Source organism: Idiotropiscis lumnitzeri, chromosome 1 (assembly GCF_059441095.1).
Source record: "Idiotropiscis lumnitzeri isolate Australia: NSW breed Sydney's pygmy pipehorse chromosome 1, RoL_Ilum_1.0, whole genome shotgun sequence".
Classification (NCBI taxonomy): domain Eukaryota; kingdom Metazoa; phylum Chordata; class Actinopteri; order Syngnathiformes; family Syngnathidae; genus Idiotropiscis; species Idiotropiscis lumnitzeri.
Window position 1 is genome coordinate 7,362,971 of NC_142391.1, and position 23,094 is coordinate 7,386,064.

At 42.3% G+C, this 23,094-nt stretch overlaps 1 protein-coding gene across 1 annotated transcript in view; it reads left to right on the plus strand.

Moving 5' to 3' along the window:
- The first annotated feature begins 4,253 nt into the window (after positions 1–4,253).
- Positions 4,254–23,094, plus strand: part of spred1 (sprouty related EVH1 domain containing 1) — a 37,755-nt gene continuing 18,914 nt past the window's right edge. Inside the window, exons 1-2 of the mRNA XM_088314032.1 lie at positions 4,254–5,064; positions 20,472–20,748. Of these exons, the coding sequence (XP_088170158.1) occupies positions 5,033–5,064; positions 20,472–20,748 (309 nt within the window). The 5' untranslated portion in view covers positions 4,254–5,032. The remainder of the gene's footprint in view (positions 5,065–20,471; positions 20,749–23,094) is intronic.

Genomic DNA, 23,094 nt, shown 5'->3' on the forward strand with positions numbered 1-23,094 from the left:
GTGTTGAATCACAATCTTTACATGGAAAAAAAATTATAAAAAAAAAATGAAAAAAAATAATAATAAGGTTGACTTTTGCTAAGGGGACCTTAACAGTAAGGGGGAAGGAATATGTTATGTATTGATTGTAGTCGTTGCTCGTCGAGAATGCAGCGGTGCCCCCTGGGTAACTTGTTGATGACGTAAGTTGTTGTTGAGTGCGGAACAAAAATATACAGACGTAGTTGAAATGGCTTCCTGTCTCCCGAGTCTTTACTTTGGATATTAACCCTCCTACCCAAGTTATAACAATCATGCTAACCAGTTGTCCACCGTGCCGCCGCTCTCAGTATTTCCACTTTTAATAGTCCAAACCCAGCCTCATGTTGTCTCGTACTATAGAGTCTAATCACGTGAGCAGAGTTCCCCACTTCTGGTATTTACGTGTTCCAGAGGGACATCACCTTAGAATCTGTATCCGAATATAGATCTCTTGGTTTTTGCTTCATTTGAAGGGGTCCGGCTCATTAACAGATTGCGGTGGTCTGAATGTTCCCCCATTGTCCGTTTTTCCATCACACAAACATCTGCAAATGCTTCAATGTGCCTCCCTTTATCCACACACACACACACACACACAAGCCTCCCATGCTGTTCCCTCTCGTCCCCACGAGAATGGTAAACAGTCATCTGCAACTTCCCCTCCAACATATTCATTTTATCCCCTCTATCCTGTGGGGTTGGACCATGATTACAGGGAAGCCAAGTGAAGCCGCCCAAATAAACACCCCTCAGGCACCACCAGGGCCCGTCCAGCTCACCCTAAACACCATCTCCCCCCGGCTGGATCGGGTTTCAATCAAACCCACGCACAGCATACAAACAATAGGAAGTAGCTTGAAAGGGGGGGGGGGGTTCATAGCGTTGACACCAGCTGAGAGCAATGCAGTTTTCCAAATGTGTCATCGGGACTCAAATGAACATTTTAAGTCCAGTTTAAGCCGTCATGCACACCAAAGTCGTTTTCAGATGCTCAACATATTTGACTTGTTGGTTATTTGCAGAACTCAAACCATCCCAAGTATGTGTTTTCCTCAAGGGCTTTTCAACCCAATTGACCTCCCATCCCGAATCAACATCCTTGATGGCAAATCACGAGACCGACTTCACCCTTGTGCCTACGAAAGGAAGACAATGCAGCATGATAAACAAAGGCATTGAGCGCAACTCACGAAACAAGTACATGTGATGTTCTGAGTCGTCACATTTCACGGAAAGAACCAGTCAAACATGCCTGAAGGGCCCTCGCGCTTGCTTCCGCTATTCACTCGATACCTTTACGACTCTCCATCCTGCAATGAGGACACCTAAAAATTGTAGTCTTGTGAGACTGGTCAATCAAAGGTACACCACCTTAAGAAGATATGCACAAACAATTGGCGGCCATCTTACGTTGCCACTGCTATTGCTATATTCTATTCAGTTTTCGCTGAAAACGTTACCGGTGCGTGATTTACTTTAGGAACAAACAACCGTTTGCATCGACCATTCAGAGTATGAGTATTATTATCTCAGTATCATAAATTTTCATTTACAGAGCTTTCACATTAAATTTGTCCTGATGGGCTTTGGTGGTTTCACTTCTTGTCACGCGAGTAAGCAGCATTATTAGTGAGTTAGTAGTTGAACCGGCCCAATATTTGGATTTGACCAAAATCCTCCTCACAAGACCTCATATCACCAAAGGTCAATTTCTATGGCGGTAATGTTACCCAAAAGTTCACAGAAGTCCTATGACAGTTATAAAATGCCTCAAATGCCGACAACCTCCTGTTCATGTCCAGATATACGTCTATTGTTTAGGATCAATATTAACTAACTTTTTGAGTACAAACGGCTTCATTTGTGTTGCCGGGCATATGATACAATCTATTTGAGCTGCTTTGCTTGACAAGAAGGGGCACTCGGTGAAGATGAAGACTGCTATGCAACCATCGCATGCTCGTCACCAATAGGCTCAATCAGTGGTTCTCAAACCTTTTACACCAAGTGCCACCCCTAAAAAAATACTTACATCTCCAAGTACCACTATCATGGCCAACATTGAAATGCTATAGCATAGTTGGAGCAAGATTTCATAAAAAATGGGGCAGTATTTTTTTTTTTTACATTATTGTATGCCACTGTAAAACGATGCACAATTTGAACATTAGGGGGAAATAAACTATATAATGATAATGACTACTTAATGAACATCAAATGCATCCTGCAAAACCAAGTCGATCCGCACTTTCTTATACAAAATGAAGTCTGGGTGATACATTTTATGTGGCACCCGTGCGTATCAAAAAAGAAGAAAAAGTTCTCACACAACATGTCGTTGCTATAACAACCGTCCAGAATCGTTTACTGTAGCTTGATCTCTTGCCATTCCACACGCCGCACAGCAGTCCAATAACATTTGAACATTATGCAACCTGGGCCGACGATTCAGCTCTACGAAATGATTAAAAATGATCTTTTAAATGATTTGAAAACAGGACTGCCAAATAGTGCGGTAATGTATGGGCACTGAATATTGGCAATTTGATTAAGTTGGATAAAGACTAGTAGTTTCGTGTGGTTTTCACACCTCCTGTCTCATCCCTGAAAGCCAATTCCATTTTTGAGGTGTGTAGTCGAGAGCAAGTTTTAACGCTTGGTTCGACCACCAGGGTGAGATTCCTCTTAGTCAGGCCCCCAGAGTGCTAGCTGCACTCCAGGGAGCCGCTCAAGCCTCCACACGACGGCAACGTGGGAATCTCGGTCGTGGAGGGGATAAAGACTTTGCACAGAAGTGATTGGCTGGATCGAATTTGCAGATCTTTTCCTTTTTATGCAAAATCGGTGATCGGTTGGAATGTGATCATCTGCTGATCAATCAATGATGTCATTGATTTGATCTGGAAAAATAAGTCAAATACAGCAGACACAATATGTTCAATACAGGGACATTAATAATCTGCGGTTTCTCTGCATATAAAGTCAGATTTTTTATCTAATTCCAAAATTTTCAAAAACATTAATTTTTTTTGTCGAGCTGTTTTGAGTTGAAACTGTAATTTTGCCTACATAATTATCAGGCCAAATACACTTGGTCCTCATCCCTCCACCATGAAAGAAGTCATGTTGCTAAATTTTATGATCACCTTTGTCATTTGCTAGTTTATTTTTTGGGAACAATGTTTAAAAGAGGGCTCTAAAAATTCACTAAATATAGCAAAAAAAAAATCATGTTTCAATTTGACTTCATAGCCACTGTGAGGGCCAGTCAGAGACTATGGATGGACCACATGTGGACCCCGGGCCGTACTTTTCCCACTAATTTGCACAGGTGTCCTAGTTTGTATGTTTTATTGATGTAATGGAATTTGTTTCCACCTTTTGGGCCATCAATGGAGAAGTCCACACCCTCCCCAGAATCGTAGTGGTTCCGCCCATTTTGTGACATCCTCCATAAACCGTAACAAGTTGACCAACGCACACATGGCACACTGAGCTTTGCCTTATTATACTTTTGTTGGCCACTGGAAATGTCTGCTCTTTACTAAATTATATTCTGGTTCAACGACAGCATTGTTGAAACAACTTGAATACATGATGAGCATAAACATTCAAATATAACATTTGGGGATGCATGCTTTTTGTTGTTACGCATTTTCTACATAATAATGCAGTAAAATGTCAGTACGAGTCTGCATCTTGTGTTTTTTCATGCACAATTCCTGGATTGGAGCTACCTTGTTTTGGCCACAGAAATCATGAACGGGATCTGATGTAATTCCACGTGTTGTGTCTGTGTGCTCTCACTGGCTACGCTATAAACATGTTTCTACTGCGGGTGGTGGAATAAAGTAGAGATTGTGAAAAGGAAAGACTGGGGCAAAGATATCAAGTTTAATGACCAAGTTCCTTCCGCTGGGATTATTTCCTACATCGCGTACTCTGTCGTAGCAATGCGTGATTGAAGGGAAACTTGTTTTTGGGAAAAGCGCCACCGGGACTACTTTACGTCAACTCTGGAAACATGCGCTTGTCGCGTGTCGTTTGTCACCAATGTGAAGCTTTAATAGTCAGAATGAAAGACGTATTATCGGAAATAACATAAATCGAACGGCGGCGCGTTGAAATTTGAACATTTCTCGCACGCCGCGGAAGGATTTAATTTTCTCGAGAGCGAGAGAGAGAGAGAGAGAGATAGAGAGAGAGAGAAGGGGAGAGAGAGAGAGGGTCGACACATCCGCCCAGTTTTCCGATGCCTCCCCTCCGCTTGTTGAAAATGGAGTTCGATTAAAGCAGATGTCCGCCAACTTCTGAGGGGGGAAATTAAAAACTATTTTTTTTTCTCGCTCGCTTCTAACGCACATTTGTGGAGAAAGTCCATTTAAACGTTTGACTCCCTTCTCCCTCCCTCCCTTCCAGTTCCCTCCCGGGCGTCGAGGTTGCCTTTAAGCGGACATTACTCGGACACGTTGGCGGAGCGAGGCTGGCTTTCCAACTAGGCGCTGCTTCAAGTGTCGTCCCGGAGAGCTTCTCAAGTTGGCGAATGGATGCTCGACAGCAAGCCACGACTATTACGCTGCCGAACGTGACGGGCTTCAACACTTTCTGCGTTTTTTGAGGATATATATACACACGCGTCGGGGGCAATTTTTTTTGTATTTTTTTAATCTCCACACCAAACCGGAGCTTGTTTGGCAGGAAGATGGCTAATTTTCTGTCACGGTCGGATTTTACTTCCAGGGAGGAGAAGGCGAATTTGTCATTCTTCCTCCTCGCAATTTAACGGCTAACGCTAGCTCCACTTCTTTCCTTACCTTTTTTCATTTTTTTTCCACCGAGGGGGAGCTTCTTTACGCTTTTTACCGAGCACCCCACCCTCAATAAACGTCAAACGAAAACACGGCTCGGTTGTACTTATGTGGAGGAAAATGGTGAATTTTGTGCTATTTTGTCCCGCCGTCACTGCGCCGTCGATGCTAGTGCTAGGACTCGGATCCCCGTGAGGAAGAAAATGAGTGAAGATTCAACAAATCCAAACAACGAGTGAGTACAAATTCTCACCATTAAGCACGTAACCATTATTTTTTTTACCCTTTCATGTTGCTGCTACGCGTTCGTGACGTGTGGTGCTTCATAAAAACGACACGGGTAATATGTGAATGTACATTTTTTGAATGGCGTGTATGTGTGTCGTCATGAGTATAACCCTTAACGACTCACGCTTATTTTGGTGTGAAATTTGTTTAAAAGCTTCAAGTGAACGTGTATCAAAAGCAACTAGGAGACAGCATAAGGACGTAAAACGGCCATTTATTTTTAGCATTCATACGCCTATGGACAATAATTGGGAAATCGTCGTGGTAAAGAAATGACAATAAACGCCTTAAAATGGATGTTTCATTTCCAAACGGCGGAAGATCTTTTTTTTCTTCAATCACGCTCATTTACATATCTCCATTCATAAAAAAAACGCTTTAAAATGACGCCCGATCGCAACAAAAGCGCCTCGTAAGTCGATAGAACACGACAGATAAAGGGGTGATTATTTCCGTATCCTGAACCCATTTTTTTTTTTTTTTGGTATAGTTTTACACGGCTGATCCCTTGTGCGCTCTTGTTGACTGTCAGTGAGAAATATCTGCTTCGGGAGGTGCTGCGGTCACATGATCCCCTCCATTCATAAAGTACCTGCCAGGCCCCATTCACATTCAACTGTACGCTGTTTCTCTCTGCAGCCGCGGTCACACAATGATCACATTTCCTTTTCACGCCATTTATGTCTGTGTGCGCTTGTGTGCAACACATCAACACTGTTTTGTGTCTTTTGATAATGTATTTGTCACAGAGGAAGTCATGTGCTGCTGCCTTTTTTCCTCTTCACCCCCCTCCACCCCCACAGCCATTTACACTGTCACGCTTTTAATGTGTCAAACACACCCATGTACTGAATCTCTCCATTACAGGCCTCGCGGAAGGCGGGGTGGCGATACGTTGCATAGATGCTTTTGTCCTTGAACCACGCGTTTACGTAACGTACCTGAATTAGCTTGTGTGCATGCGCGTCCATCTTTTGCTCTGGAATCAAAGGTCGACCGCCTTACGAGGCGTGTCTGTAAAGTTTCAGTACTAATGTCAAAAAGGAATACATGTCAAACACAAACTACATCCCAACCTCACTTCAGTGTGGGTCACATGATCAACCATTCTGAGGTATGTGCTTTGTTCAGTGCGTGAGAAGAGGCGAGAGTTGTGCAAGGTCACAATGCCTTGAGCATCCACCACTTATTGGCTGAGAACATTGCTGCACTGGAGTGCATGAAGGCTAGGAAAGTGCATTAGACTTCCAAGGAGAAAATTTGTCATAGTTTGGATTTCAAATCTAGCTTTTTTCTTTTTTAACACCAGTCGTGTAACCTTTCTGACATACCTCGTAAATATGCCGTGAATGTTCTACACATTGTGTCAGTACACCTCACTAAACCTTATTTCAGCCAGCAGCAAGGTTGAATTCTGTACGCATTGTTCAACAGCAGAATAAGACTCTTGCATTGCCCAAGTACTTTCTTCCAGCGAGTGTTTCATTGTCATGATATTTGGAGATTCATCGCCAACAGTCTAGCGCTGTTACTGGTTTTAATTTGCTTGGTTCCTGCTTACTGGTTCCGGTCCTGTTAAGGACTCATTTGTAACCAGCTTTGATAGCAACGTTTGCTTCTTGCGCTAGCCCGCTATATGCTTCTCACTTATGCTCAACAGATATTGTGTTGTGTGTTATTTTTTTCATTACTTCAGTTGTGAATTTCATTTGGTTCCTACTGGATTTGTGTTGCTAAATACTGGTTTATTGTTTCTAACATTTTTATTTCCATGATTTTATTGTTATTTTATACAACTGCAATTAGTATTAATATCTTACTTCAAACACAGCTTGTGCTGTTGATGAAGGTTTTATGACAGCAGCAGTCTTCACTCAAATTGGTTCAATATAATTGATTCAAATAGAAAATTAAGTTTTGAAAACTCCACCAAATGGCAAGTGTTTGGGGTCACTGTTACTCTTAGTGAGGCTTAGATTGTGTAGCAATATCAAATTTTTGGGGAGAAGCGATCTAACTGCACGTGAGCATCGACGTGAATCAAAGCCTTTTCCTGTATAACACACATACGCACACACACACTGCGCGTTTGTCGTCAATAGTGGAAGCAGCCACAGGGCCCGCACGTTGGGAAACACTGCGACAGGGCCTACGTGATGTGCTGTGGTTTGTTCCTCTCTGCGTAATGGCGGCAGCTAAGATGGCGAAGTGATCCAAATATTGTTGCTAGGATTCCCCCACCTGTCTTGCTGGGTGTATGATTCATAGAAACGCAGAGGGAGCGGGATATGGAACGTTGCAACAGCCGTTTCCATTCTTTTCCCTTTTTTTCCTCCTTCTGTTATTTATTTAGTTTTACATTTGATTTGTTCGCTAAAAAATTGTCACAAGAAGGGTGTCGTGTGGAGGTATCCGCTCTTTCGTGTGACCTTGGCTATTGGTGCTGATCCCTAATCACTGGTAAAGGCTTTGGGCCATTCTGTCCTTTTTGTTTTCTCCTGCATATAGTTCCCCTGCCTTGTAGCTTGTAGTCATTCTGTAGTCGTTGGCGTTACAGCAAAAAAAAAAGTAAAGCAACCAGAAATGGACCTTTTCCAAAAGCAGTTACAAGCGATCCTCGGTTTGCAACAGTCCTGGCATCAACTAGAATACGTTGTCACGTTGCACTCTCAGTGACCACTGTACTGACTGATTTTCAACTGGATCCTTTTATATGCAAGACCTCCAATGGATGGTTGGAAGTGTTTTTCATGCATCTAGGAAATATATATAATATAGGACATATAGAAACGACGGTGCATTCTGATTCATGTACAAACTCAAGTCATCGCCGCAACAGGAATGGAAATTCGGCGTAAACTGAGGATCCTCTCTAATTGTTGTACCTGGTCACTTATTGACGAAGCAGATACATCGCCATGTTTTACCATTCAAAGATACTAAACTAGAAATTACAAAAAAAATAAAAATAGCTTCCCGGGTTGCTGAAGCATTGTACTCCGCAATCTCCGCCTGTTTTCTTACTGCCCTCAGTCTCTGTCCAATGCCTCATGCTCAAACAGAACTGGCCCTAATGCCAAGGACAAAATTGCCATAGTAACTTTTCTTTTGTTTCCTACCCTAATCTCAGCTAGATATCCTGGAAGTAAAGGCCGTCGCCGAATTTCACCAACTACGCAAATCCGTTCAAGAGTTTCATGCTCGAGACTTTAAAAATGATGAATGAAAAAAAAATTGTGCAGAAGAGTGCGTGTGTTTATCTAAAAACAAACGTGCAAAAAGAACAGTATTAATAAATGGGAGCAATGTGAGCATGCCTATTTTCCACATGTATTGTGCTGGTACTGCCAATTAAAAAAAAATACCGTAAACACAATTTTATGAAATACAGAAACACGTGCAACAGTGCGAGGGATATAATTTTCATTGAGTGAAAAACGCAACGCAAGCAAGACACTTGTTGAAATTAAGATTTATATAAAAAAAAAAAACACTAACCTGACAAACAGTCGTCAGGGTGTGCGCTCCAATCAGTGGCCGTAGGACAGAACCTTGTATTATAAAAACGGCCATGTAAAAGCTTTACTGCTCAGCTGATTGAAATTTTTGTTTCATATACTGCATTTAGGAACAAATCTGTACTTTGGATTGGTCTTTGTGAAGTTCTTCATGCCGTACATCTGGTTTGCCATGCGTTGTAAAAGGTCATTTGAACTAAAGCTGGTGTATTGTTGTCACTGGCGGCCAATAAAGTGTTCCTCCGTTCTTTATGAGCCGGGAGGTCATTTGGCCTTGTCTTGCATGTAGTGAAATGATCATGTATAAGGTTCGGGCCCCCTTTGTCTCAATACTCCTGCTGTGCCGCGCCATTGTCTTGTTGCCCGTCAGGTGATATCTGACGGTCCCTCTCACTGTGTCCTCTTCCTATCTGTGTGATTGATTTGACAGCTCAGCATTTTTATCTGCCATGCGGGTGTTGTGATCTTATCACCTGTGGCTGTTTTGCACTCCCATTCCTGTGGCGGCGCTTTCTAAACGCATTCCTCCCAAACAGCCCTCATCAAGTCATGAAACGACAAAGGGAGACAGCTACTTCAGCTGCTGGGCCTCGTGTTTTACGGGCCTGGGTAATTGCTGATATCCTGCAGCCCTTATGTTAAGAGAAATAATTTCCTGGATTCTTTTTTTTTTTAACTAGATCTTTTGAGTCCTTGCCAGGGACTGGATGTGACCTTGAACACGTATGTTTTACTTGATAATCCGATCTAGATGTGTCTGCCCCTATTCACGAAGTCTGCTGAGCTGAGGGAGGACACATGCTTGGTTTTGCTTCTGCAACCTTTGGGGAAGTGTTGTTTGCAGCTACGAATGACATGTAATTTGTTCACGTAATACACGTAAGAGTTATAGCGACATTACAAGTACATCCTCATGAAGTGAATAATGATGGATGACAAAATAAGTCAAAGCTGTCTCTCTGCCTCAAAGATTTGCAGTCGTAATTTTACCACATAGACTAATACTGCAGTCGAAAACGTCACTTGCTGGAGAAATAAGTTGTTGCAATGGTCGCCAGCAGAGAGACAAAGACGGAGATTGTCCAAAGTTTGGGATCATTTCACCATTAACAAGGAAGATAAAGTGCAATGTCTTCCACACCAACACTTCCATGACCGCCAACATAAGATAACATATGGATGTTATCTTATTTAATATAGCCCAATAAGCACATTAATGAATGAGCTGCTGGCACCCACGTCACTCACTGGGCTCAGCCCCCTCTTTTAAAGCCATACACACTCTGGGAAAGTCACACGTTATACTCCTGCGACAATTTTTTAAATTGAATTTTTATCCGATTAATCGATGGCTTAGTTTTTCGAATAAGCAATTCTAAAAATACTCGATGGCTGCAGCCTGAGTGACGGGGCCTTGCGTTCAGTGTTTTGGCAACAGACAGGCTATCTCATGTTTTGAAATTATAGTTTATAATCATTATTCTTTACACGGAATCGGAGCAGTAAAAGGAAGACGTCTTTGGTGTGGCGTGAGTGACACTAAATAAATATTGCGGGACACTTCAGTGGTCTTCGAGCTTTTGTTTCAAGAGGACCTTGAGGTTGACTCGCGAGACAATTTTCAAGTCAATTGGACTGTTTGTAGTGAAAGGCTCTGCCGATTAAACGCTGTAACTTCTGGTGTTAGCCGCAATCAAATTCGATTGGCCGAAGGTTTTCACGATGGCATGTAGTAAGCTGAGGCCTCATTTATCAGTTTAAAAATTCCTAACTTGTCTTTGTGAGGTGCTATTATTCGAATTGGTGTCATTTGAAGGAAGAACTTGTCTTGAGTTGCAAAACCGCAGATTCACTCAAGCAGCAAACATATTCAGATTCACTTCCGTTCATATCCCAAGACATTCCTGATAATTTGACGTAATACATTTTTACTTCAACCACACAGTTCATGTATTGCAAAATGATTTGCTCTCAGTGGTAGAGGTTTCCTAAAGTTATTTCGCAGACACAATATTTATGATCCCGTGTCTGGTTGTTCTAGAAGCTGCCGCGTGATTGTTTGGGTGATTAATGGCAGCGGTGCTCTGAGTAACCAGACTGCTCGGACTGCCCGTGACGGAGAGCATGTTCCATTCTCATGCTTGGAGTCGGGCCTGGATTCTGTGCGTTTTAAAAGCTCGGCCACTTCCCCCTTACATTTTTCATTTCCTCTTTGAGTATTTTAAGTGCTTTAAATGTCAGCACTGTTGTGGGCACATTTCAGGCCTACAAGTATACCTTTTTAGAATAACACCTCTATGCCGTTTGAGGTCAGCACCTCAACAGCAGAACATCAGAACGTACTTTGTGTCTTGGTCGTGGCGTATCTCAAGGCCTGCGAGAAGACGCTTTGAGCAATAAGCGTCTCAATCGTGGATATTGTTTGCAGTTGTGCGGCATGTGGGGACCATGAAGGCTGCGCCTTGTTGCAAGCACTCTGCTTACAGCTGGCCTGAGATGGTTCTTTCCTGCAAGGCCGCAGAAATAAAAGAGCACAGATGTAGATCCTAAACCTTGTTTCTTTGATGGAGTTCCCAAAACCCTTTGAGAACAGGAAGGGGTTTCGGTGCGTGCCAAATGCAATTTTGCTGGTGGGCGTGTTTCTTGGGAGGTAGACCTCGGATCTTAAATCATTGTGTTTCATTTAAGCATTCAGTAAATTAGTCATTTTGGAAGATAATACTGGAAGTCTGTAATGTGTTTTTTTTATTGTGTTAGGCACATTGCTATCGTTATTACTTAAATCCTGTTTATACAGTACATTTATTAAACTCTTGCATTGGTTAAACAGAAGACGTTAGTGCCCTCAGTTTTCCTTCATTTGCATCAAGACACAATGAACGATGAATTCATCACAATCAATTGCATTATTGACCGTCAATTAATTGATTATTACAGCTGTACCGCTGTTGTTAATGTTGTTCCGTTTGGAACGTAATCTCTTGTGAGCCTCGCACTACAGAAGATCGTGACTATCCAAATTCTGACAAAAAGATTTGCAATAGTGTTTGGCCGTTGGGTTTCTTCTGGTATGACCTGATGCTTAATACCTCATCCCCGCATCCTCCCAGCCTTCCTCCTCATCCCCGCTGTAGTTATAGAGTGACTACAATTAGAATCACGATCCCTCGAGACTGCTCTAACATCAAAGCAAACCATGGAGGTTGCGCAACAGCCAAAACTTGTGCTTCCTCTTCTTCACTCACACATGGTAATTTCATGCGCAAGGTTTTAATTTACCGGAATCAAGCGTGTGGTTCAAATTAAGATGTACTCTCTCTGTGGCTTTTTTTTTTGTGTTTAGGTGGTAGTGGGTTGAATATCTGATATTTTTTTCCAATATCACTTATTGCTGATCCCAAAAATAAATGGTGCCTTTCACACTAGCACCATTTCATAGTTCATTTTAATGTAATTCCACATAGTTTCCTACCATGGTCGTGTCTGATCCGATGTAAACACACAAATTGAAATCGGATGATTTCAGATAGGCATGTCCCAATCACACTTTTTGGGACTGGAGTCAGAGTCTTTGCTCTTAAAGGTCTGCCGATATTGAGATATTGATACATTAAAAAAAAAGTCTCAAATTAATATAAAAATGTATATGCAGTACATAAATGCGTAGATGTGTTAAATGTTAGTATATATTTACATTTATATTACGGGCCAGTCTACCGATTCTGTAACAGTTGCTTTTTGTAACACTCTCAAAACATTTCCTTTTTTGGCACACACATTGTACTATTCAAAAATGCGTATTGGTCAATCTCAGAGATCTTTTATTTGAGATCTTTCTTTTTCCCTGAAACTCTTCCTGGATTTTTAGCATAAAATCAGCAAATACTGAACTATAGCCATGACATTTATATTAATAGAATGTTAATGTCTTGCACAATACATCAATGTGCAGGATGCACATTTCCAACGCAAATGGCACCAATTTGTGGAACGGCCTGTACAAGCACTAACATAGAATGAAGGATTCTTTTATTTGAGTGCATTTGCTTTATCTAATGAATGAATGATGAATACGTTTACATGGTTATTTATTGGCGTCTGGAGGCTAAAATGACGAGTCCACGCAGCTACGTTGTTGGCGGGTTTGTTCATAACTTCTCTCATCTACAAACAACACTATTAATTTATGACCTCGTTAAATTCAACCAGTGGGGAACAAGCTTGCTTGTCAACAAATTTACACTCGTTAAAACTTCTATTTGAAGTTGCGTGTTTGGACGTGTCACAATTGCTAACCTGCTTGTCTTGATCTTGGTTAACTCTTACGCCGTTCGGTGAGGCAGCTTTATAGCAGGCAATGCAGACTTCATTTTTTATTTATTTTTTTTTTTTTTACTGTATATTTTAGAAGTATCTTTTGGCTTACTCTATTTTCACTTCGTTTGTGTGTCGTTGTTGCTCCAATTTATGTACTGCTGCACAGGGCCACCTTTACCTACTCATCGGCCCCGGGGGCTAACCATAAAAAAAAAAAAAAAAAAAAGCCCCCAGCCTACTTAGGGTGAACATTTCCGACTGTCTGCAAATGTAGAAAAATGCACATTCACATCATGGTTCGTTCTAGGTTGCCAAACTGTGGTCAGACGTTCGCCTGTACTTTTCTTGTCGCTAGGGAATTTTGAACATGTTCAAAATTTCCTCGCGACAAGAAAAATCATTAAAACGGTTGGGGAACGTTCGGCAAACGTTTTGCGACATTGAACGAAACCTAGCGTACGCAGACGTCAATGCAACATTCGCTGTCTTGGAAAATATTCGCAATTGTTTGCCGCTCAGTAGTCGCTTAACTGAGATGCTCAACTCACTTATCATTGTTAAACAGATCTTAATGCATATCATAAATTTTAACAAATAGAACAGCCAACAAATCAAAAGATTCACGCACTAGGCTTTTTTTTATAACCGAATAGAGCATTTCCCAATCACTTCTATGAATAAAAAAATATTTTAATAGTATTGCACTAATATAACAAACAATCATACTTAACCAAATGAACACACGTAGTGCACCCTTGCTCAGATCACGTAAAAATTTATGACGTACAAAAATGTAAAGGTGAACCAATTAAGTCGGAGCGAGAGCTCCTCCAGCTCGCGGGTTGCCCTCCAACACTGAGGGTTGCGCAAGCTCCCGGCTAACATGGCCTGACGATGATTCGCTAATTTGTCAACACATTCTTGCTATTTTGTCCAAGGGGCTGAGTTTGGAAAAAAAAAAAAGAGGTAAAATGTATTTTCATTGTTCAGTGCAGCAGAGTGTTATTTTTCCCTGAGTCAGTTGGTAGCTTTGGCCGAATGTTCTTGTGAGAGAGATGACTCACCCGCAGCCTCGAGGTGTTGCAAGAAGATACGGCAACGTTTCTCTTTCACTTCTCCTTCTACAGGCAAAGTATTGGCTTTCAACGCTGCTAATAAAGCAGGCGTGCAAACGCAGACTGTTTTGTGGGCATTGTCCAATTACGGATTCGGCTTTTATTAATGGCGAACATAAAGCACCCCGATGAGCCTTCTTGTTGTGGTCCTCGTGTCATAATTTGCTTTGCATCCATGTTGGGTCGTGTCATTTGTTTAGCGCTGCCCTTCAAGTTGGCTGGTTATTTAGAGCTCTTGAACCGCGGCTAATTAGCTAGCTGGCGATCGCACTGCTGGAATCGACAGTCGCGGCCCAGATTGCGCGTTGTTGTTTATCTTCAATGGTAAACTGTATGCTTCGTTTTCTTGTGTTCAAATCTGACTTGATTTGTTTTAAATCTAGCTTAGTTTTTAACACATCCCCCTTCATTACCCGAGATCCAAACAGAGGCTAAGCTACAAAATCGGATTGGGGGCTAAGTAGCTTGTTTATTTGCCAATGATTTATTAATGATCGCCCCCACCAACAAACGCTTAGAAAGTCCAACAAGGCAAATTTGTCCAGTGGAGCCGGAGAACGTTTCTCTAGTTTTCGATACAGGTTCATGCAGGAGCGATGGGGAGATGGAAAAAATGAGCTTAGAGTGGGGACTTTTCTCCCCTTTTCTGATGTTAATGAAAGGAGGAATGGTTTTCCAGCTTTTAGCTTGCAGAGTGTGTCTCCCCTGCAGCATGCTCCACTGCCTGGACATTGTGGGAGTACAAAACTCCAAGCCCGGCATCCAATAACGTGAAATTTCAGCAGAGAAGCAGCCATTGTGTGGCGAGAGGCAGGCGGGGAGGGGTTTTGGTAGCAGAGGGAGACAGAGCGGAGCGAAGGGAGGGCGACTTGGCCGGCTCCCAGGGCTCAGGCCACATCCTTTCTCTCTCCTCTCATTCGTCACTCCTCCTCTTCCTTCTCCTCTTCGTGTCTTTCTTTCAGTCCCCCCCCCCTCTTGCCATCCACCCTCCTCCTACCATCAGGATAGGAAGCCAAAGACTGAGACACAAGCAAAAGCATGATGGCATACTGGAGCCTAGTGAGCCATGGGCCAGAGCGAGTAGACAAACGGCCACTTTGTCCACTTAGGAAATGCTTGTCCCAGGATCCCCCTTCTCCGGCACACACTAGAGCAGCCGGCCTCGAGGCCCTGGCCTGCCTGGTCTGCACGTGCTATAACATCACGCCCTCTCTTCACCACAACGTCCTACTTTGTCTTCCTCCTTCCACTCAAAATCTTCCGTGCGCTGTCATTCTGCTGTCATTCAAGAGCTGATATTGTCGTTCTCATTAAAGTGGTATTTATTCAGCTGCAGCTCCAGGGAGAGGCGTCTTTTGTACCAATGCATTTTGGGGGTAACGTTATGCAAACAAGGGCACTTGTCCTTAAAGCCACAATTCAAAATTCATAAAAAGATGACAGTGTACAAAACATAAGTATTAATGCTGCATTTTTTGAAATGGCAGGAATATCGTTTTGGGTCCAACAATATGTCAAGCTTATGTGGCGTTTTCAGGAAAGTAGACTTCACCATTATGGACAAATGTTGCAAAATGGCATCCTAAACATGGCCACAGCAGTCAGTCCACTGGATTTGTTGTTGAAGGTATTGTGTGCAAGTAATATATTCAGTGGTGTGCAGGCAACTCATTTCCAACACCTTGATGCTGTAATTTATTTCAGAGATGGGCTGCTGTTTTGGTTAACAATGGAGTTCACGCGAGCTGAGAAGCTGACTCTCAGTAGCCGTGTGTGAACAATATGAACTGAAGTATACAGTTACAACTTGTGTTTTTTCCTTGAGAGGAAAAAGGCGGTGTGTCTATTTGAGGGGAAGCATTTATAAGTGGATGACACACCCAGTGACTAATTGGGGCTCGGCGTCTATTACAGGAAAATTAAATACGGTAGTCAAATATCGCCAATTCCCTTAATGCAAACGCCTTGTTTTATTGAGGCGGCGAAAGCCTGCGCACATCCTTTTTGTGAATAGAAAAGGCTCCATTCACATGCAGTCGGGAGCTGTTGACTGTCACCTTGGTCTCCACCCTGTTCCCATCCACCACCACCTCTTCCCCCACAGTCCTCCATTACATCCCCCACCTGCCCCCCCCCCTCCTGTTTTTCTCTTCTGCTTTTTGTCGGAAATGAAGTCAGTCATCCAGCAGAATAACTTGGAATAATTTGGAATGGGGGGGCTCTTTTCTCTCTATTCCAACTCCCCCCCGCCTCTTTCCACCATTCAGTGCGACTCACGGGCCCAGGCCAGCTGATGTGCTTCCGCTCTCGATTGTGTGTCCAGTGGACTGTGTGCACTCAGCGAGGGGCGTGGAGGGACAGCCTTTGTCTTCACCATCCTGGTCGAAATTTCCATGTGTGTGTTGTACTCTGGACCACTTTCAGTTTCTGGAAGAAAAAAAAAATAGAATTAAAAGATTAGACCACATATCTCTTTTCTTTTACCGTTCTTTATCTGTAGTTCCTCTTTGGGGTCTAACGGGTGCAAAATAAGAACACATGAACGTCCTCTTGGGGTCCCCCGCCTCCTTGTGAGTATCCCTGTGCTGGCATGTGTGAGATGGTACTTCTGAAGGGTCAGGTCCTGGTCATTGTGCCCTGGTCATGGCTGAGCGACACCACCGCCTGCCTTCTGTTCACCCCAGGGACCCCTGCCTGACTGACAGTCCCTCCTGCGCCCATCACCCCCACATCCTTTATTGAAGTTGGGGTCGAGTGGGGGGGTGTTTAACAGCCGCTGTATTTCCATCTCTTCCTGCTTGTAAATGAGCCCAAAATGCATTTGTATTTTGATGAGGCCAGGGGTCGTGGTGTAAAGTGGAGCACGGCCTCTCCGGCGCTGTAAAAAAGGTGTGACCAGAAAGGGTGGTGCTGTGAGCTTGTAAGGAAACTTGTTGTTCTCTTACCACGGGGCCAGTGCTGTCCAACTTTGGGGCTGCGTTAGGGAGAAAAACACATTTCACTCTGAATACAGACAGGAAAGCAAACATCATCCCATGGTTTGAGAGCTGCGTTGCTTAATCTGAATCATTTTGTACTTTCAAGGACGTGATTGAGATTAACTTGAATGTAATGGAAAAACACAAAATGTACACGTTATTAGAATTTTTTTTTTTGTCAGTTCATGTTGGTGTGATGTTTGGCCTGCTACGTAACTGGCGCAGCTACAGTATTCTCATCCTGCCCACTCGGGCTGGGTTTTAAAAAAATCGATATACCGTTTTGAATCGATTTTCCTTTTTATAGCCCGACATTGATTCATAAAACCATATGATACTCCCCCCCCTATAAATAAAGGTGACTTCACGTGTCACCCGAGATTTTGTCAGTAGTGTATCGAAACAAAATAGCGGAAACAGTGGAGTCAGCGTCAACAAGCATGAAGCATGTATTTATTTTTTTGTTTTGATTTGATCATGATTAATGTAATTGCATTGGCTTACATTCTAAATGTAAATGTTAATATTTTTACGAATGGACCTAGTTACAGCAAGAAGTTTGTACTAATTGCAGAATTGTTATTTCTGAGAATGCCTTCCACCGGAAAGGAAAATTGGCACTGCGTTAAATCTTTAGAATTGAAAATCAATCAAAGTGAATCGAAAATCGAATCAAATCCATTTTGGATATTTGAATCGATACCCAGCTCTACTGGCCACACAATGTTAGTTCAAAATGTTAAAACGTGGCACAAATGTGACTTCCTGGTATACTGTGCTTGTTCGCTTTCCTAGAATATACTACTCAATGCGTCATCAAAGTAGTTGGGGGAATAGAAGTGTGGCGCATATCTGTTCAGGATTTCTGTTTGGTATTTCTTTGAAGGAGTTTTTCATTGTTTCACTGATTGAAAATGTAGGATCAGTGAGACAGAACTGCATTGAACACAATGATTTGTATTTTGTTCAAAATGCTATATAAATAAATTTGCCTTTCCTTGCTTTGCTTCGTTTGGTGATTCGTAGAGCATTTGCTTGGTTTTAATTCGGTCTAAGCCTCTATCTGGAAAAGCTCACCCTCTTGTTTGTGATGAGGCAGTAAATAAAGTATGTTAATGGGTGTCATTGAATTTAGTCACTATTAACCTAACTCACTGTAAGGCTTAAAAAAAAATGTTGTGATTGATATCTGGTCGTCTCATGGTTTATCAAACTCGTTTCCGATTTGTGGAACAAAACTTTCTGATGAAACAGATGAATTGGTAACTGATAATCCCGGCAATGATCTTTGCCAAGGGTGTGGAAGCCAGGAGAGCAAAGGTTACCCACGTTGAGTTGACAAGATCCACAGGGGCAGAGTTAAAATGGGAGCGTACGGAGGCGCATTATCTATTGTCAGTCAAAGACTTTTTTTTTTTTTATCCTCAAATTGACACTAACCGATGGTAGCTATCCCGGAACGCAATCTTCAAAGATGTAGAACAGTAACGACATCGGAGAACCACCCATGTGTCACATTCCCTCCTCGGTTATGTATGCTTCTTAAATCTTTAATATTTGACCAGGAATCCGTGCAAAATGCTGCCCTTAGCACACTCTGACCTTTGTCATTTCCGGTGGCCTAATGCAGTTTGCGTTATCTAATCAACGAACATCTGACTGCGGGTGAAGATGCAGCGAGGCTACAGCGCTGGTGAGCCAGCAGAAAATGTAACGAGAGGCCAGGGGACGTACAGATAGGATTTATGATTAATGATTTTTATTTGCGATATGCCACTACCTGCACAGTCATACAGTACCGTGGTGACATGGACAAGCTAAACATGAAGGAAATTCATCTTAATTGCTTTTTTTGTAGCGAAGAAATATGTGACTTGTGCTTTTTTGTTTTTTTTTAAAGGCTGGAAATTATACGTCAGTTGGAAATTAACAGTGGCGCTCGAACAAATGGCCACTCACTTTCCAGTGACGTTTAAACATGCTCTGAATTACTATTTGTGTGGGGCAGTGCATCAGGAATAGTCGTTGTAGACCTTGTGTCATAGGCCAAAGAAAATATATTTAATCGAGAAGTTTGTCCTTTTCACTTTGATTTTTTACGTCCAACCTGTGACTAAACATTAATTTGTGGCAAGCGAAATGTAGAATTGATCGCAAATAAAAATAAATATGCGTCCAGTCCGCATAAGTTAGCATGCACATTTTTTCTCCTTCCAGGCAATGTGCTTTACTACCACCTAGACCAGGGGTGGGCACATTTTTTTATTGGCGGGCCACAATGGGCTCTAAAATTTGACAGAGGGGCGGGACCAGGAGCAGATGGATGGAGTGTTTCGGTAACCTCACCTCATCGGAGAAAAAAAAATACATTTAATTTTAAATGAAAGTGAACAAAATCATTTCAACAATACATATGTCTTTGAAAAGACACACTATTTAGAAAATAAAACATTAACAAGGTTTATTATTTTAATTTTTTTCAAGTTCGGCGGGCCGGATTAAAACATCTAACGGGCCGCATGTGGCCCCCGGGCCGCAGTTTGCCCACGCCTGACCTAAAAGATTGTAGGGATATGAAAATCAATTGAGTCTTGGTTGATTATTTGATTATGGGGGTGGTGTTTTTATTTTTTATTTTGCTCTACTTGATGTTGATCTAATTCTACAGTCAAACCAAATGCACGTGCAGCATTTCTGGCAGTGCCTTTCCATATATAGTCAATGCAATTAGTGTGATCGGGCGCGGTTGCGTGCCGGGCTGCGCGTTTGAAGCGAGCGTTCAAAGGAAAGATTTTGCTCCTTCGCCCATTTTGGTGTGATAAGCCGAAGTGAACATTTGGAGGCGTCGCATCGGCCACAGCCAGTCGGCGTCGAGAAAGCCTTTGTGTCACGCATGCGCAGAACAATCACAAGCAAAGCCAAATAAAAAAAAAAAAACTGCGTGGCGAAATAAAATCAATGTGAGACAATATTGCTATCTGTGGTACCGATGTTTAGATTTTTTGGACTAATAAATCACAAAGAAATTCCATGATTAATTGTGATTAATCACATTTTTCAACTGCTATTTTTTTTTTGTGAAGCCTGTAACATATTTACTAGAATAATATCTTGGAAAGAATGCGAAATCACCAAATATGAAGTCTATTTAATTCAAAAACTTTTCCAATAGCTTTCTTTGATTCTTCAGTTCGATCTATGTATGCAAATTATTTTTGAATTAAATCAAACTGAGTTAACTGAGTTAAAATATTTAACTGCGTTAGGAAATTTTAAATTAATCTCCAGAGTTAACGCTTTAATTTTGATGGCCCTAATTCTAATACATGCATTTAATATTTTTAATGTCTCATTATTGACAATTTTGTGTGGGTTACATGCACGAGCCTCAACGTACTTCTGCACGTTTCCTCCGTCTTTCCGCAGTGACAGTTATGCGCGTGTGAGAGCAGTGGTCATGACGCGGGATGACTCCAGCGGAGGGTGGCTTCCCCTGGGCGGCGGCGGCCTCAGCTGCGTTACCGTCTACAAGGTCACCCAGGCGGACGACAGCGGCAGCACCCACAGCGGCGGCACCCGGGGCAGCACAGGCAACGTCAGCCCCTGTAGCCCCAGTCCGACGCCCAGCCCCAGTCCCAGTCCCAGTCCCAGTCCCACAGCCGTGGAGTTCTGCATAAAGGGGGAGCGGCTCAAAGACAAACTGGTAAGGCAGACTTGATCTAGTAAGCTGGCTCGAGTGCCCTTTGCAGACACCGCAGGGTGTCTGAAAGGTTCCTTTGAGATTTGCGTTCATGTTGACATGATGCCATCATGCAGCTGCTGTGGATTTGTGGGTTCATGGCGTCTCATGTTTGAGAGCATCCGAGAGGGAAGGAGGACTTTTGGGTTCTGGATGGCTTATGATTTAAGAGTTTTCCTTTAACTTCACAAACAAATGGCCCTGGTTTTGCTTTTGGCCTTGTGAGTAATTGTTGGTACTAAGGGATACCACCGCTACAACAGCTGTTCCCGGTATGCCTTCATGAAATACTCAGACGAACGAATGTAACCCTCTACTTTACTTCAGTCATTTTTAACCATAACGATGCGTGTTTTAGACCTAATCATTGACTTTCTGCCCCGTTTAACGGAATAGAGAATGGCTTCGCTGATGTAGTGGATATGTGATAAACCATTGCTGTTTATACAGCGGAAACTCCAAAGTCTTTGGACTTCTACGTAAATCTCCCGGAAGCATGATCAGAGGATCAAATCACATTTTTGTAATGCTGAGTCGTGAAAGCACGAATGGTTTTATTTTATTCATGTTTTGTTTTAATATGCCGGTCATTTTCTCAATACTTGTGTGACAATTTGGGATGTTGAAATTCGGGGCGCTCCGATCAGGGATTTACAGATGAGTGAGCAACATGCACACAGGCTGGTATCTAGTCTGTATCTGTATCTTTATTTGTGATCGGCAATGAAAGCAATCAATCGTAGCGCCACTCGTTAAATTGTTACCCAAAGGAAAACCTTATCAAGTTAAAGGTTTATGATGGATTCAATTCACGTTGCAACGAGTCGCAAATGAATTCCGTTCATCTTTAGAAGATCCACCGCACATGTTATATGACCGACAGATTCTCACGAGTTAGTGATTCACCCTCTTTCATGCTCATTCAAATATAACAACCCGAAAGGGTACGTCTCTTTGGGATGACATCACCACCGTCCCCCGTGCTTCTGTCACTCTCAAAGGCACTCGCCCAGGAAGCGTTGTTCAACTTGCCTCTGTGGCGCAGGTGTCTCAAAATAGGAGCAGACTGCGTGATGCTGTGATGCATGATTACATCATCTGGGAGAAGGGCAGATTACTCAGGAGGAGAGAATGATGGATGAACGATGCGGGAAACCTACTTAGCTCAAAGGATGAAATATATCGTGGAAACATACGCTCAACCTTGTAATTAGTACCAAACAAATAAATTGCCTGAAAATGTGCTCACATGTGGTGCGTCACGTATAGACTGTGACAACGGATCTTTTCAGAAAAACACGTGATAGTCACTTACTAGTGAGCTTTGGAGCGTGAGATAGTGTTGTGACGTTCCCGAGATCGACGTGTGACATGTAACACAACAACATCGGCATCCGAGACAGCGATATGCTACTTATTCTTACTACACTTCATTGACGTCACACTCATTACTCAATGTTTTCTGAGTATAAGAATGTTATTTTTGGCACTAAGCCGCCTTCTCCCACTCCCACTATATGATGTCATCCAATCTAGTTTCAAATTTGGTAAATGACACCCTATCCTTCATGTATCATGCACGGAGATCGTGCACAATTCTCCATCGTGAAGGTATGAGCCTTCACTGGTCTTGCGGTTCGATTCAATTATCATTATGTCGACAATTCCATTTGATATCACAATGTGTCACGATGCGTCACATCAATGACCTGCTTTTGGTAATATCACTTTGGTTTTGTTTTCATCGGTGAATATAAGCCATCAGGTACAGGCTAAAAATAGAACAACAGACAGAAAATTTAACCATGACATTAAGTCATACTAGAAATAAATAGAATAAGCCTAGCCTACTTGAGTAATAGTAGTAATTGTATGAACACGGTCAAGGTTGAAAAAAGACACTGGAGTGCTACAATCTTGTAAATAAAAGCTATAAAGTGCCAAACTGTTTATTAGGAGAAAAAAAACAAACAAAAAAAAAAAAACAGAACCCACCAAACTACACACTCTAGTTTAAGAGTCGGTCATTCAACAACACGGGCCACCAACGTGGTGCTTGTGGGCACCAAATAGTCCCTAAGGATCACGACAAGACTGGCCCGTCGGCTTGATGTTAAAATAGCTCATTGGTGATGGGACATTGTGATTTTCAGGAATGTTGTACGCGTGATCATTTGAAAATGCAAACATTTGCAGAGATCTCCAGAATTAAAATGACGTGTTTGTTGATCACTGTTGTGAGAATATAATATATGAATATGATTGACACGATTAACATCGATAGTAAACTATTAAAAGTAACATCATTAA